The sequence below is a fragment of the Cricetulus griseus genome, chromosome 3, assembly GCF_003668045.3.
Source record: "Cricetulus griseus strain 17A/GY chromosome 3, alternate assembly CriGri-PICRH-1.0, whole genome shotgun sequence".
NCBI lineage: Eukaryota > Metazoa > Chordata > Mammalia > Rodentia > Cricetidae > Cricetulus > Cricetulus griseus.
The window spans coordinates 140,418,538-140,434,195 of record NC_048596.1 but is presented as its reverse complement, the minus strand read 5'-3'; the positions used below and the strand labels follow the sequence as shown (position 1 = coordinate 140,434,195).

General features: G+C 40.3%; 1 protein-coding gene across 1 annotated transcript in view; it reads right to left on the bottom strand.

Annotated features, from left to right (window-relative positions):
* The window catches only part of Gabrg3 (gamma-aminobutyric acid type A receptor subunit gamma3), a 570,299-nt gene that overhangs the window by 515,093 nt on the left and 39,548 nt on the right, over positions 1 to 15,658 (bottom strand). Inside the window, exon 3 of the mRNA XM_035441393.1 lies at positions 6,276 to 6,343. Coding sequence (XP_035297284.1) covers positions 6,276 to 6,343 — 68 coding nt within the window. The remainder of the gene's footprint in view (positions 1 to 6,275; positions 6,344 to 15,658) is intronic.

Below are 15,658 nucleotides of genomic sequence, written 5' to 3'. Positions count from 1 at the left end.
TAGAAAACCCACAAAGAGAGAGACAGGCATATAGAAAGAAGCCATATTTCCTTTGTTATGTTCTCCACAGATTTTTTCTCAAGCTAGAATGGTACATAAGGCACAGAAGCTGTGTAGAGAGCAGTGGCCAGGAGGAAGAAGTCAGGGAATTGAGACAGAGTTTGGGGCCACCAAGGAGTAGTTTCAAGTTCCTAGAAAGCAAGTGACAAAGCAGAGCCTGGGGGCCCATGTTTGGGAACCCAGCTATGCAGAAGGCTGAGGCAAGAAAATTGCAACATCAAAGTCAGCATGGGCTATGGAGTGAGCTCAAGGCCAGCTTGGGTAATTTTAAGTGAGACTCTATCTCAAAATTAAAATTCTTAAAGGCTGCAATTGCAGCTCAGCTTGGTGTTCATAGAGTCCTGCATTTAATCCCAAGTGCTGAAAAAAGTAAGCAATGATATAAATGATCCAACAAGCAATAGTTTCCTTTCAACACATTTGTGGACTTAGCTGCACAGAGTAGAGACAATCATGAAAATGATTATAAAAGATAAGGCTCTCAGTTGACACCTCTAGAGAACTGCACCTAAGAAATGGGGAGACCAGTGAGCAACTGAGCCTCAGAAAGACAACAGGCCAGCCTACAATAGCTCACACCTGCACACAGGTGTGGAAAATACAACTTCTGAACTTCACAGGTTCTTGTTCATAACCAACATTGCCTGGCCTGTTGTAAAGTAAATCAAACAACACAATGCAACAGAAGCAGAAGCAGAAAAAGCCAGGTACAGTGATTATTAGACCAATGTTTAATGACCACTAGACGCAAGAAAATGGATTGTAAGATGGAGAATCCCAAACTGGAATCTGTTGATTCAAACCACAATTTTACAGCCAAAAAAAAAAATACTAGACTTTAGAACTGAATATATATGTGGATTCCATTTGTCTTTTATAGTCTAGAACAGATGAGGAAAGACATGGCAACTAAAAGGTGAGTTGGGAAAACTTGCACCAAGTACAGCACAGAACACAAAGAGAGGAAGAAAGAGCAAAGACAGTAGGCACAAAGGAGGCATGGAAGGTTTTGGGTGATTAGAGTCACAAAACAGGAAAGCAAACAATGCTGAAGCAATGTAAGAGAAAAGAGTGAGAACATCTGAAGTTATTTCTAGATCTTGAGATGTTCTACACTCCCATGCTCTGCTGGGAATGCTGAACATCAAAATTTGTTCATCTTATTTAACTGTGGTCATTATACCATTGGTGAACTTCTCCTCTTCCCTTTCCATTATCTCTTACCTAGACACTGTCAATGACTTTCCTGTCCTCTTAAGAAATAACATTTGATACTCATATAAGAGTTGGATCATGATTATTTGTCTTTCTTTCTTGACTTAATATAACATCTTCCAGGTCCACTCATGTTCCTATAGATGTCTATACTGGCAAAATAATATCCCATTGTTCATGTGAACTGTAGTCTCTTCATTAGTGATTGACAAATTGACTCTGCATCTTGACTTTAGCCAATGTTCTTTCCACAAAGAAAAAAAGATAGTCATGGTCTTGGATGTTTTATTTGCCTGTATTTCATAATCACATGATGTTTACTTGAAACTAAACATTGCATTGTAACCTTTATATGTGTGAAATTATGTCAATCAAAAAAAGAAAAAAAAGGCTTTAAATCCGAAATCCCGCGCGGGAACCAGAACTCGCGATCTCCGGGGTCTCTTACATATTACCCACAATTCCTTTTTTCTCTCTCTCTCCTCCAGCCGAGCAAGATGCCCAAGGGAAAGAAGGTCAAGGGGAAGAAGGTGGCCCCGGCCCCTGCCGTCGTCCTGAAGAAACAGGAGACCAAGAAGGTGGTGAAACCTTTGCAAAAAGGCCTAAGAACTTCAGCAAATGAGATCTCACACGCTTTGTCAAATGGCCCCAATACATTTGGCTGCAGCGGCAAAGGGCCATCCTCTGATAGCGGCATAAAGTTCTCCTGCCATTAACCAGTTCACCCAGGTCCTAGACCCGCAAACAGCTACCCAGCTGCTCAAGCCTCCCCACAAGTACAGGCCAGAGACAAAGCAGGAGAAGCAAAGGCTGTTGGCCAATGCTAAGAAGAAGGCTGCTGACAAAGGGGATGTCCCAACTAGGAGGCCACATGTTCTTCGAGCAGGAGTCAATACAGTCACCACCTTGGTGGAGAACAAGAAGGCTCAGCTGGTGGTAATCGCCCATAATGTAAACCCCATTGAGCTGGTGGTTTCCTGCCTGTCCTGTTTCGGAAGATGGGGGTCCCCTACTGCATCATCAAGGGAAAAGCCAGGCTGGGTCAACTGGTCCACAGGAAAACATGTACCACCATTGCCTTCACACAGGTTAACTCGGAAGACAAGGGTGCTCTGGGTAAGCTGGTGAAAGCTATTAGGACCAATTACAAGGACAGATATGATGAGATCCGATGCCACTGGGGAGGCAATGTCCTGGGTCCTAAATCTGTGGCTCGAATTGCCAAGCTGAAAAAGGCAAAGGCTAAAGAACTTGCTACTAAACTGGGTTTAATGTACACTCACTGCTAAGTTTTCTGTACATAAATACAAACTTATCTTCCACTAAAAACAAAAGAGTAACTTATTTTTCAAGCATGAACATAGGGTATCAAACTACAAATTAAAAAATGCTACACACCTTGAGTAAAAAAATCAAGACTTGCTTTGTGTTGCTATAGCCTTTACTTCTTTCCGTTTTTCCTGAATCTGGATAATCATCTTCTAGGGTTTTTGACCTCTCTGGAGTAGTCGTGGCTATCTGATGTCCCCGCTACAAACTTCCTCTCTAAAGGACAACAAGAGGAAGGTTGGTGGGTCTCACTTTTCTCCCATCACCCTTAGGGCTGTGCAACATGCTACCAATTCTGAATACTTAGGTAACATATCATTGCAATGTATACTCTAGTGATGGCTAGCTTATTTATGCCTATGCTTTCTCAGTTCCCTGCACATGGTGATGAGTGATTGGGCTTCCAGAGATAAGCTGGTGGCAGAACTTACAAAGAAGGAATCAGCGTGGAGCCACTAGGAGCATGGCCACAGCCCTACAGCATCTAGAAAAAGTGAAGGTACAGAGCTCTCATAAAACCAGCTCAGTGGTTTCTAGGATTCCAGGATTCATGGAGAGAGGAGGAACAGACTAGAAACGAACTAAAAATATGATTCTAAATGAGATATATTTGTTTCACAAAGTTAAGGATGCAAAGAAAGAGCCCTCCTGTCAGCTGTGCATGTTCAAGGTTCTCTGTACATTCTATCCAAACTTCAGGAAACAAAAATTAAATACTTCAATATTTAGAAAGGAAAAGTAATCCTAGCACCAGAACATGCTGAACCCTCATCATCTCAGTGTGTAGCTGAAGTGGTATTTCTGTAGTACACACAGCTGCATTTCACTCTATGGCCTTGAGGATGTCCTGGGGTGACCCCCCATCTGATCATACTTAGAATCCTCCACATGAGATCTCAGTGAGCTTCATTTAACTCAACACAAATAAGAACAATGGGCAATCCATGGTACAGCACCCTGGAGATTAAACTTTCTGAAAAGGCTACTTAAACTGGAAATTCTAAAAAATGAATTTACATGTGACTCTGGCTATAGCTTTCTTGGTCCTGCACAGTCTGTGTCTAGCAGGCGCTGCACATGTTGAGTACACTGCAGTAGCAAACACAGAGGATGCTATGACAACTCTGCTAATATATTATTTTCGTGGTCCCAAAGGGACTAAGCACAAACAACTGCAGTACATCAGTTCAGTCTGCCAAATGGACTGAACCCCACCTTTACTTCACTGCCTAGCTGGAAGTTCTGAAATTAAAGTCTCAGTATTCACAAAGTCAGTAAAAATCCTATGAGAATGGCAGCACTGACAGACATTGTCTTTTGTAATTTGCTGATCAATAATTGGCTATTTGGGGAAAATCCTGCAACCTTACCAAACTTGAACATTGTGGTTAAAGCTAAATGAAAAACACACATCCTGAAACCCTGGATATACTTTCAAATGATTCTTTTGCCCATAACACATTCTTTAATTGAGTTGCTTTCATTTCTGTCATCCACTGGAACTCACAGGTGGAAGAAGAGAACTGACTCCCCCAAGTTGTCTCCTCATTTCTAAACATGCCCTAAAACATGCATGTCTCTATACAAATGCATCACACAAAGAAAGTCCTGTTCTGAGGGAGGCAAAGGCACAAATCCATCTGGTGCTAGAACGAAGTTAGACCCGCCCTCAGTTTGGGATTATGAGAATAGCTGACCCCTGGGAGGCCTCCATGACCTCCTGAGGCAATCACAAAGATGCTTCTCAAAGGTCTTTTGCTGCTGGAGAGTCAGAATGGCTGTGGAGCCACACCAGGGTTTCAGAAAATAAGACACTTAAAAATGAAATGTGGGTCTTGTGAAAACTGCAAAGGATTGAGGAGGAAACTGAACATAAGTGGGTAATGAGGGTTGAGTCAGCAATGAAAGGTGGATGACAGAGATGAAAGCAACTGAATTAAAGACTGTGCTATGTGCAAAAGCATCATTTGGAAGTGTATTCAGGGTTCCAGGATGTAAGTTTTTATTCAGTTTTAGCCCCAATGTTAAAGTTTGATTAGGGTATAGGATTTTCTCCAAATAGTCACTTAGCAATCAACAAATTAAGAAAGACAATGACTGCTACTGCTTTCATTCCGACTGGATTTTAATTGACTTTCATGAATACAGAGATTTTTTAATTTCAGAGATTCCAGCTAAGCAGCGAAACAAAGGTGGAGTTCAGTCCATTTAGTAGACTGACACTGATGTACTGCAGTTATTTTTGCCTTGTTCTTTTGGGACCCAGAGAATACTAAATAGGAGTTTCCATTTCTCAGCACAGTCAGCTGAGTTTATTACTTCCCAGGAAAGGAAGATTACATCATTAATTGATTTTAATACACACCCCACCTATCGACAATGGGTTTTGTGAGGTTAAGTTTCATTTACTTATTTCACCTCTCTGCCCATACCTACAGATGACATTGATATTATTTTCTGTTTGGAGGTTTTGTGTTTTGTGCTATAGACTGCACATGTAATCTCACCCATGCTATCATTCCGTTAGACACACCTTTGAGATGTTTCATTTTTTGAAAAGATAACCTATAACATAATTTTACCATACCATGGAAGCTTTCTGTCAGCAAAGAACACTTGTAACATCTAGCAATTAAAAGACTTTCTGGCTATCGATTTGAAGAAGTTAATCCCATACACAACACACTGCAATGAGAAAGTATGTGCAGGTGAGCTAGCAATTCCCTGTCCTTTCTCCCAGATTCAGAGGCAGGAGGCACAGAGAAGCCCCATGCGGGACATTGTTGGCAACATCAAATAACCTGATCAGAGAATCCTACAATTTATATGGGCAGGAGGCACACCACTGCAGGCAGACACGACAGGAGTCCCCCATACCACATTTTAACACAGCATCATTTGTTTAGCAGCTAAGCACTTTCCATGGGGAATGATTTCTTTCACAGAAGAGTCCTGTGCCCAGTTTGCCTGTTGAAAATCCATATATTCAGGAAAATAATGCATTTGCTTTTATATCCCCCCAGAAGCAGATAAATAAATCATCAAGAGCTGGCTTAGCCACAGAATCCAAACCAAAAGGCGCCTGCCACTTATATGCATCTTTAATATTAGTGAGGTCAGATGAAGAGAATGGCTACTCAGCCCCAAATAATTCCATTTCAAAGGCATGTACTGTCAATATGTGTGAGAATGAGGACAGTTCTTGATCTCCAGAGCAATGGCTCACTGTTGATGTTACAAGCTGCCTTAGGGGACAATGTAGCCACACCGGCCTAGGGGCTGGCTACAGGTGTGCCTGACCACACGAGGGCGTGGTCAGGATGATGTAGGGAAAGTTTAAGAGTGAGGGACACTCATGTGGTAGCCCTGCTTTCGCTTTCATCTTCAGCTTGCTGTACTGACTGCTGCCCTGCCGGCTGGCTAGGTGGCTCTGTAAGTAAAACTTTTACCTATTAAATTCCCTTGTATTTTTACTTGACTCCGTATTGGTAATTTCCCACATTAAGCTGTCCCTCCTGACTCTTAAAGACCACTTCAACATCACATCACTTAATACTTAAGGAGTTACAGTGGGCTTTAAACCCACATGGTAAAACTCCAGCCAAATCCACTGGAAACTGCAAGCATGAAGCGGTACAAAAGCCACCAAGCTAAGCACAGGTGCTTCTTACCATGTTTATGGATGACACAGGCCCAATGCTGTTAACGTAAATGTCCACATCAATCACAGTTGGTTTTACTGTGGAGAAAAAAAAATATATATGTTAGTAATTTATGATGCAAAAAGTAATTTATGGTGAAAAAAGGAGAGCACAACCCATTGTCCAGAGGACTCAGCCACTAACAGCCAGGCCTATGCTGCACAGGTGGGTGGATCGCTCTTGGGGACTTATTCACATTTAAAACTACACTCAGCTTGTCTTACTTCTTAAACTCTAAAAGGATGAGAGATTCTGACTTACATTTATTTATTGAGCTGAAGGAAAATAAGACAGTTACCCACTGCAAATTGCCAGTAACAGATGACTATAAAGATACTCTATGCTACTTAAGTTAATTTTATGGCAAAGAAATGAGATAAAATATAAGAGATTGCATAAGTAATTTAAATTTGAAGTAGCTATAAAGCTGAATTACAAGATGAGAAATATCAGAGGTATATTTAAAAAAAAGAACCCACAGTTTCAAAGTAAAATTCTAGTAAGTTCAAACACCAAAGAAAAATGAAAACATAGCTTATCATTATCATTATTTTTAAGGAGATATGTACATGTCTAGCACAGAGTTAAAATGCTACAGTCAAAAACCAAAAATTTTGTGAATAAAAAATATCCCTGCTTCATGTGTGTGTGTGCACAGCTCCCATGAGCAGCACACCCCAGGTTACAGTGTGAGTGTGCACAGCTCCTGTGAGCAGCACACACTGAAGATTACAGTGTCAGTATGCACAGTTCTTGTGAGCAGTATATGTTGCAGGTTGCAGTGTGAGTGTGCACAGATCCATGCAGGTTAACTGGCTAAATTAGGTCCCTCTTCCCTTGCATGCAGAGATGAGCACCACCAGTGAGGAGAGAGGGATTCTGCAGACCCTGAGCTCAGGAGCCAATTCCCTGTTCAGGAGGGAACCCCTTCATCACTACTCGGGGATCATCTAAGGAGAGAACAGAGCCAGTTCAAGAATATTTATGCCCACAAGGATCATAATCAAGATACATGAACTTGTCCGCAAAAAGTTTCCATGGAAACAAGACTGTTTGCTCCTGCAATTATTTCAATGGACCTCCAGTTTTGCTGAATAGCTGCTCATTCACAAATGGACTCTGCACTTAGCTTCTGGAACTGAGGCATCTTAGAGCTTCTAGGCTCACATATTCAGGGATCCAAATCCAAGGCAGTGGTTTTCAGACTTTCATGAGATGAAAACAATAGTCATGAATTTGAGCCATCTCCCAACATCTGTCAACATAACCAAGCTGTGTTAGTTCCCAAGAGCTGTTGGCATTTTGGATGAAAGCCCTAAAACAAATCTACACACTATACATATGACACATAAATTTCAGATAAGCTGACTCCAAATCTGAAACTATGCTTTCCTGATCATTAAAATGACAAATTGCACCTTCCTTCAACTTCACTGGATTCCTCAGTGTTCTGTTTCCACACACGACAACTTCAGATTCTGCTGTGGGGAAGGCTCTGTGACATGACATCAGTCAAGACTTTGGTAGAATGATTTTTTGATTGTTTCAGAGTATTTATTAGACTCTGGGTTTCCAGAGTTTGTTAATGTTATTAAATTACAAGGGCTTGCAGACACAAAGCCTCGATGGCTGAAAGTGGGAATTGTGAAATGTATTGGGTGCCATCAAGTAACAAAGATTTTGAGAGAGAGAAATTTGGAGTACATGCACATGCTCACACATACACCCATAAATGCTGGGGGAAACACTGTTTTTAGTAGCTGTTGCTAAGCAGAGTCATGATAATGTCAGTGGAGCATTTTAGACTGCCATCTAACAGCTGTGCTCAAGAAGCATACAGGCCAAGCTTGATATTCAGATGCAAAAGACACAGTTCTGACAAAAGGCTTTCAACAAAGTCATCAGACATCTAAAGAGGAAAATGGCATCTTTTTGGCAAACAATTCTGGGAAAACTAGACATCTAAGAGCAAAATAATTAATTTGGATTCTTTCACCTCATATCCAAAAATAAACTCAAAATAGGTTAAACAGACAACCATACCTATAACTATGAAACTATTGGAAGATGGAGATGGTTTGTGATATATAATTTTGCAATAGTATCATGTATTTAATATCAAAATTTCAGACAATGAAGAAGAAAATTGATCAATTTTACTACAACAAATTTAAAAATTTACACAGAAGACATAGCAGAGTGAAATGGCCAACCTAGAGTAGAATTGTGCAGCATTAACAAGAAGGAAAATTACTCAGGCACTCTGGATGGCAGTATGGTGGTTCCTCAAAATAGTAAACGGAATTACCACAAGGTATAGCAATAAAATATCTGGGTATTTTAACCAAGGGAAATAAAAAGAGAGGCTCAATAGATACTTGGGTCCACATTTTTACTGAGGCTATTCACAATAAACAAAAGGCAGAAACAACTCAAATGTCCACAAAAGATGAATAGATAGCCAAAGTGGGGAATGTGATGGGATTTTATTTAATATCTCAAAGGAATGACATTCTAATACATGGTACAACATGGATGAATGATGAAGATAGTTTGCTGCATAAATGATACCATCACAAATCAAATACTATATGAATGCATTTAGACAAATATCCCACCCAGTGAAATTCATGGAGACATCAAGTAAAATGGTGGTTGCCAGGAGCTGTAGAGTGGGTAGTAATGAATTAAGTTGTAATGATTGTAAATCTTCAGTTATAGGAGACAAAGAGGAGGTGAATCATTGTGACACAATACAGTGTCATCAATTTACAGTACAATAAGAGTATATAAGGTAGAAAGTTTTATGATAAATATCAAAGATTATATATAAATAAACACACACACACAAAGCAAAACATTTATCTGGAAAGACCTGGGCAACTGAAAGAAGAATATCTTTCACAGAGGTAGTAAATCCAAGAAGAGCAACAAGAAGGACCAGTTTTGTACATGAGAGGGGACAAATTCTATTGTAAAGGAAGAGTAACAGAACTGTGCTGTTTTCTGGGATTTTGTTTTTTACTTTTTTTTTTTTTAAATGGAGAGTGCTGGATGTCTCTACAATTTTGTTCAAATGGCTGGAAAAACTGTTGCTGCTATTGATGCATAACATACTGCCATTATTGGTCTTCTTATATAAATAAATATATATATATATATATATATATATAATTTGAATTTTTGGAAACTTTAGCTGAGTTGGCATTGTACAAAAATTAACAGACATATTGGTCTAGAAATATTGAGCTTAATTTTTTTCCATTTGTACAAGGGTAATGCACTGTATTAAATATGTAAGGTCTTTAAAAAAGTAGGTATTTTGAGAGCCCATCCCATGTGAAGGGATGCTTTTTGGCCTGGACACATGGAGAAGGGCCTAGGCCTGGCCCAGGATGATGCGGTAGACTTTAGGGAGCCCGTTTTGAGGGCCTTACCCTGCCTGGGGAGTGGAGGGGGGATGGCTAGGGGCAGGTGGGATGTTGGGGGGAGGGGAGGGAGAGGGAGAAGGGATTAACATGTGAAGCAAGCTTGTTCCTAATTTGAACTAATGAAATAAAATAAAAAAATGAAAAGGAACTATAGTGTTTATGAAAATATGTACAATAAAATATGAAGTTTTATAGTCACAAAAAAGACACTACAACTGGGTACTATTTATTGGATGTAGAATATATTCACTTGCAATTCTTTATTTGAGTTATATCTTACTTTTCTTGGTGTTATTTCCCAATGTCTGAAAGGATTATGCAGAGAACAAGAGGTTGGCAAAGGAACAAAGGGCAAGCCTTGAGAACCTTCAGCCACAGTCCTCATTTCAGAGGTTGCTGGGACCCTAAGGGGACAATATAGCCTACATTTTCTCCTCTCTTCTGTCATAAAACCACTGCATATACATGATTTTTTTTCCTTCTCTGCATCATAGCATTCCTCACGCTAAATCAAGCAACTGATGAGAAAATAGTGGGTTGCTATTTGAATTATCAATACAGAGAGAAAAACCTGGTGCTCATGAGATGGGCACCTATCAGGCCTTACTGAAGACAAAGTTGGCTCAGAATGGGTGGTCTGAAGGTGGACCTAGAGGCAGGTAGCTGACCGTTACACTCCAGAGTCTGTAGATGGCATTACTCTGTCCTGGTTATTGCCATCACCACAGGAAACCTGTCATGGTAAAAACTGAAAAGAAAAATTTCAAAGACAGTTCATGGCCATAGTGTCTCTAATACTGCCTAGAGTGCAAGCTTTTTATTAAACAACCTCCAGTCCCATTTTGAGAAAATACACACTTTTATTTTTATTTCCAACAAGCTATATGTCATAGGCTCTGTTCAGATAGCACAAGTTTATTTCCTAAGAAATGTCTAAAATGCCAGTCTTGAGAGGGGGGTTGGGAGATGGAGAGAGAGAGACACCTCTTTAATCTGCCACCAGCTTCCTACTTCTCAGGTTAGTAACATATCAATTCCTTGAGATCTCTTGGTTCCACCACCCTCACAGATGTAATATCCTTCCATGCTCAAGTCCCTTACGTAAAATTATACAATACTTCCATAAAGCCTCTCCACAACATTTCCAATCACCTCCAGATAACATGCTGAATACTACGTAAACATTATGTAAATAATTGTTTATTCTGCACAAGTAACTGAGATACAAATTTTTCACTATAATATTGATCAACCCACAGATGGCTTACTCTACACATGTAACCACTAGGGACAGATTGAATTTAAACATTAACAAATGTCTTTAATTTCCCTACATGTATCTCTTTCCTTTTCAGCCTGGGGCCTATTAGGTGTCATCAGCCTTATTTATTAAGTGAAGAACTACCCTGGAAACCAAGGGCAGAAGTGGTCCTCTCTCGTGAAAAGGGTTACAAGCTTATTTGAGAGCATTGATTGGCTCTTTTCAAGGTAAAATGGAAAGCATTTCAAGATAGTTTCTAAAAATCCTCAAAAAACTCTAAAACCACAGACTTAGGGATTAGGAGCACAACATGGCAGCGGAGTACATCATAGAATACTCCAGGCCCTGGATTCAGTCTCAATATAAAAAGCAAGACAAAACAAAATAAAAAATAAACAAACAACACCAACAAAACAGTCAAATTGTGACAAAACCATAGATACACACCATAGCATGATTTGCTGGCAGAACTTGCTGGAGACAATGTAGCCTCATACCTGGGATAAACACTACAAACAGGACAGTGAAGCAGACACATCACAGGGTCTGAAGCTCTTCTTCCAGAAGAGGAGAAAGGGCAGGAATCTACCCAGAAGGAATGAGGCTATGGATTCAAACAGAACACCCACCATGTCTAAGTTACAAGCCTAAAGACACAAGAGGCCAAGACATCTGACTTCTGTTGACCTGAACCTTTTGATTGGTACCTTTTATGAAAACTGGTTCCTAGGTATCTGTGCGCATTGAAGGAAATTTTATTTTACATGAACTAATTGGGAAGCAAGACCCTTTTCTGGACCTATATATTATGAGGACACTTTCTGTTTGAGACCAAGACCTTTTGTTCCCCCCCCCCAAAAAAAAGACTGGTTTCTGGACAAAGATGTGTGATTCACCATGATCCCTCCCACCAATCACAAGCAAGAAGGAGTCACTCATGCTTTCGACTAATGATAGCTCTAAAAAGTGGGGCAGTACAGCTATTATAATGACTTGGCTTGTGCATGCTAATTGTTCACCTGAGCTTGTGAATGATAATATGATGTAGAGATTTAAACATCTTCCAGAACATGACAACAACTATGAATTGGTCCAAGAAGTCAAGTGGGCAAAGCTCTGATAGATAAGGATACTCCCGACAGTAGGACCCTGTTACCATGGAAATGATTTTTATCTTTGTGGACAGTAAAAGGCTAAGAGTGACATTGGGACAGAAAATAAAGGGACTTGCAGTCACTCATAAATAAGCAGGAAATAGGCAATGACAGAAACACAGATTAAAATAGATGGATACCAGGTACAACCAAGGACAGACAGGGATAGAAGATGCTGTGGATTTGGGACACTGATGGTATCAGTAGGAAAGAAATGCAAGCCCCACTCAAGGTAGGTAGCACAGCCAGTGGATCACCTGAGCTGACTAACAAGGTCTGAAATATGGAAGTTTCACAATATCACTGTTTTAGTTCCCTGTTACAAGGTGCCTGCTAAGAAAGTAAATTAAGATGGGGCAGGAGGTAGTGTGCTGTTTCGAAGTGAACAGTAGATGCTCAGCAACTTACAGCTAAGGCAGTTGGGTTACTGCAGTTAGATGCAACTAGAATGACAAAAACAGCATTTTCTGCCTTTCTAACCATGTTCACCTTCTAATATAACCCAAGCATTTACATTTCTAATTTTTTATAAAGGATTAAATATGAAAAACTTAAATATGAGCAACTTAAATTTAAAAGATAACCAAATAACCCTAATGCACAAAGACTACTTCCAGTAGCTGGGAATTGGCTTTGCAATCTTCCCTGCCTTTAGGGACGAGAATGGAAAATCCTGTCAGTCCTTGTGTCTACTGTCCTTTCTTTTACATAAACTATGAGTCCTACTGGGCAGTAAACAGACTGATCTCCAGCCTGTCATATGTGCATTGCTGCCTTCCATCTGATAACCTCTACTGATAACCACAGAGAAAAGGAACAGTAGCCATTTCTACATGACACTTACATATAATTTCATTTTGGTTCCTATTCTACAGTCAGGAGGCTAAGGCAGGAGTGTATGGGACACTATATGGGTGGCTGCCCAGGACTCTGTAGCCTGCCTACAGGAGAGAGCAAGGATTCTGACCTCAACTTCTAAATTCTCTACTTGGGTATAGAATCTTAACAACATTTTGAGGAACAAAGAATTCATTGAGAATCTATTATTATTTTTAGTATCCATCATCTTCATAATCATGATCATAAATTATCACCACAAGTAATCACTGCAGGCTCCTTAAAATTCAAATCCTCTGTCTCTAAGGCTTACATTAGATCTGTGGGTAATGACTGAGTGATAGACAATTCCAACTTGGAAATGCTAGGTTTGGGGGGACAGGTTGAGGACCTACAGAAGAAGTACATCACAGACAGATTTGCTAATCAGAAAGGAGCTGCCAACTCCTGGGTCGATGCGAAACTAACCCAGCTGGATATTGGAAGCCTGTTGTGGGTAAGGACAGCACTGCTGGCTCTGGTCCAGCTTTGCGAGGGGATGATTGAGCCAACTGATTCTGCTTCTCAGATGTAGGATTTACAGCAGGACCCCGCCTGACTCACTCTCAGAACTGTGGGGGTCAATTCTAAAACCTTTAGTCTTATCCCACACATCCTTTCCGTAGATGACCTCAAGAAGGCTAGTGGGAATTCACTGAGGCCAATAAAGGCATGTCACAGTGAGTGAGATTTGAAAACAGGAAATAAGGCAAACTGAAATCCACATCATTGTTTATGGAAGCAAATTAAACATTTTTATAGTGAATATTTGAAAAAGAAGAAAGCACTGGTGATAATGTTCTGAGCCACCTTCATCCCATCTTTGACTGACAGTTATTCAAAAGGGTCTACATAACCACCTCCTAAAAGAATTTCATGGCAAGAGGTAAGGCACAGAAAGCAACTGCTGAGTCCTACAACCCTAAAAACCCAGTTCGAAGGTCACCATGTGACATGACTAAATAACTGGAACTACCGTGGATTCTCTTCTCCAGCAGGAAACACTGTCTTTGAAGAAGGCTTTCCATCTAAGCACTGATTCATTATAACAGGAAAGGGGGGGGGTGGTTAAAAGGCCTTTCATGGTAGCTTCTCTGTTCTGCATCTGACTAGGAATATCAAACATCAAAACGCACGCACTGGCAAAGCATGCATCCACAGCACGGCCATTTGCATCACACCTATAACAAGGAAAAAGCCTGAGGACTGTGTGTGCAGCCCTTAGTAGTCAGCAAACTCGATGTGCTTTTTAAAGACAATAACAGGGTGACATCAGCAGAAGTCAGAACAGGAAGACTGGGCTCTCAATACAGAGATGGCAACTCAGTGATGACACATGAACAATTGCTTCTGTGGCAAATCCAGACGCCGTGGCAGGGTTCTGGCCCCTATGAAATGCAGAGCCAACCATGTAAAGCCTGGTGGGAAGAATCACAATATTGTTTGTCTGGGCCCAAATCTCCAGCTTGGCAGAGCACATTCAACAGAAATTACAACTCTGAACTTCTCTCTGAGGACTAAAGAGAAGGACAGAGGGCTCTTAACCTCCTGATGTTTGCAGGGCTGTCACAGAAGCTGCTTTCTACCTTTTTTGAATTTGAAGTTGCTAGAAACAGGGTAAGAGGTCAGGTGGCCTCCGAGAACACAGTCAACAAGTGTACCTCTTATATACAATTGATGATAAGTTGACATCAGTTTGGCCAGCAGAAAGGTGAGGGTGCTCACCACCCTTCCTGAGGCCCTGAGTTTGAACTACATAAATCATATGATAAAAAGAGAGAACTGACTCCCCCCAGGTGTCCTCTGACTTCCATATGTGGTAGCTGCTGGGTATAACTCCTACAAGCAAAATAATTGCTTAAAGTACAAACCTATTAAGTGATAATTAAAAGATAAACATTGACTGCACAGATAAAGACCAAGACCCAACTACATGTTCTTGCCATGAGACACACACTTATGATATACAAGGGAATACAGGCCAAATGCTTAAAACCTTACAGCTATTTCATTAAAATGGCACACAATCAGAAGAGTAGTGCTAAACTTTAAACAGACAAAAGTCTGTCACAAAATTCAAAGAAGGTCATCACAAAATGAGACAGTTGGCAATTCAGCAGAAGATATAACAACTACTAAAAACTATATGCTTATAATATTGGATTTTCCAGATACATGAAGTGAACACTGAGAGGGATGGGAAGCAAAACTGTCATTAAGAGCAAGAAGAGACATCAACAGTCCACTCTCAATCTCCTGGAACTCACCCTCTTAGTACAGACCCGGGGTCCCTGGCCTTTAATACTTCAGTCTCCTCAATATACACGTCATCCAGACAAAACTAAACAAAGAAATGCTTGACTCAAATAATGTCATAAATCAAATGGACCTAGAAGACACCTACAAAACATTTCACACAAACACACAAACACAAAAAACCCACAGATTCTTCCCAACAGCTTATGGAACTTTCTCCAAAATTAACCACACACTTGAACACAAAGGAAGTCTTAACAGATATAAGAAAATTGAAATATCACTCTGCCTCTTATCATCTGACCACCACAGATTAAAGCTAGTTGTCAATAATGGAAAAAACAGATATCTTACAAACCCATGCAAACCAAACAA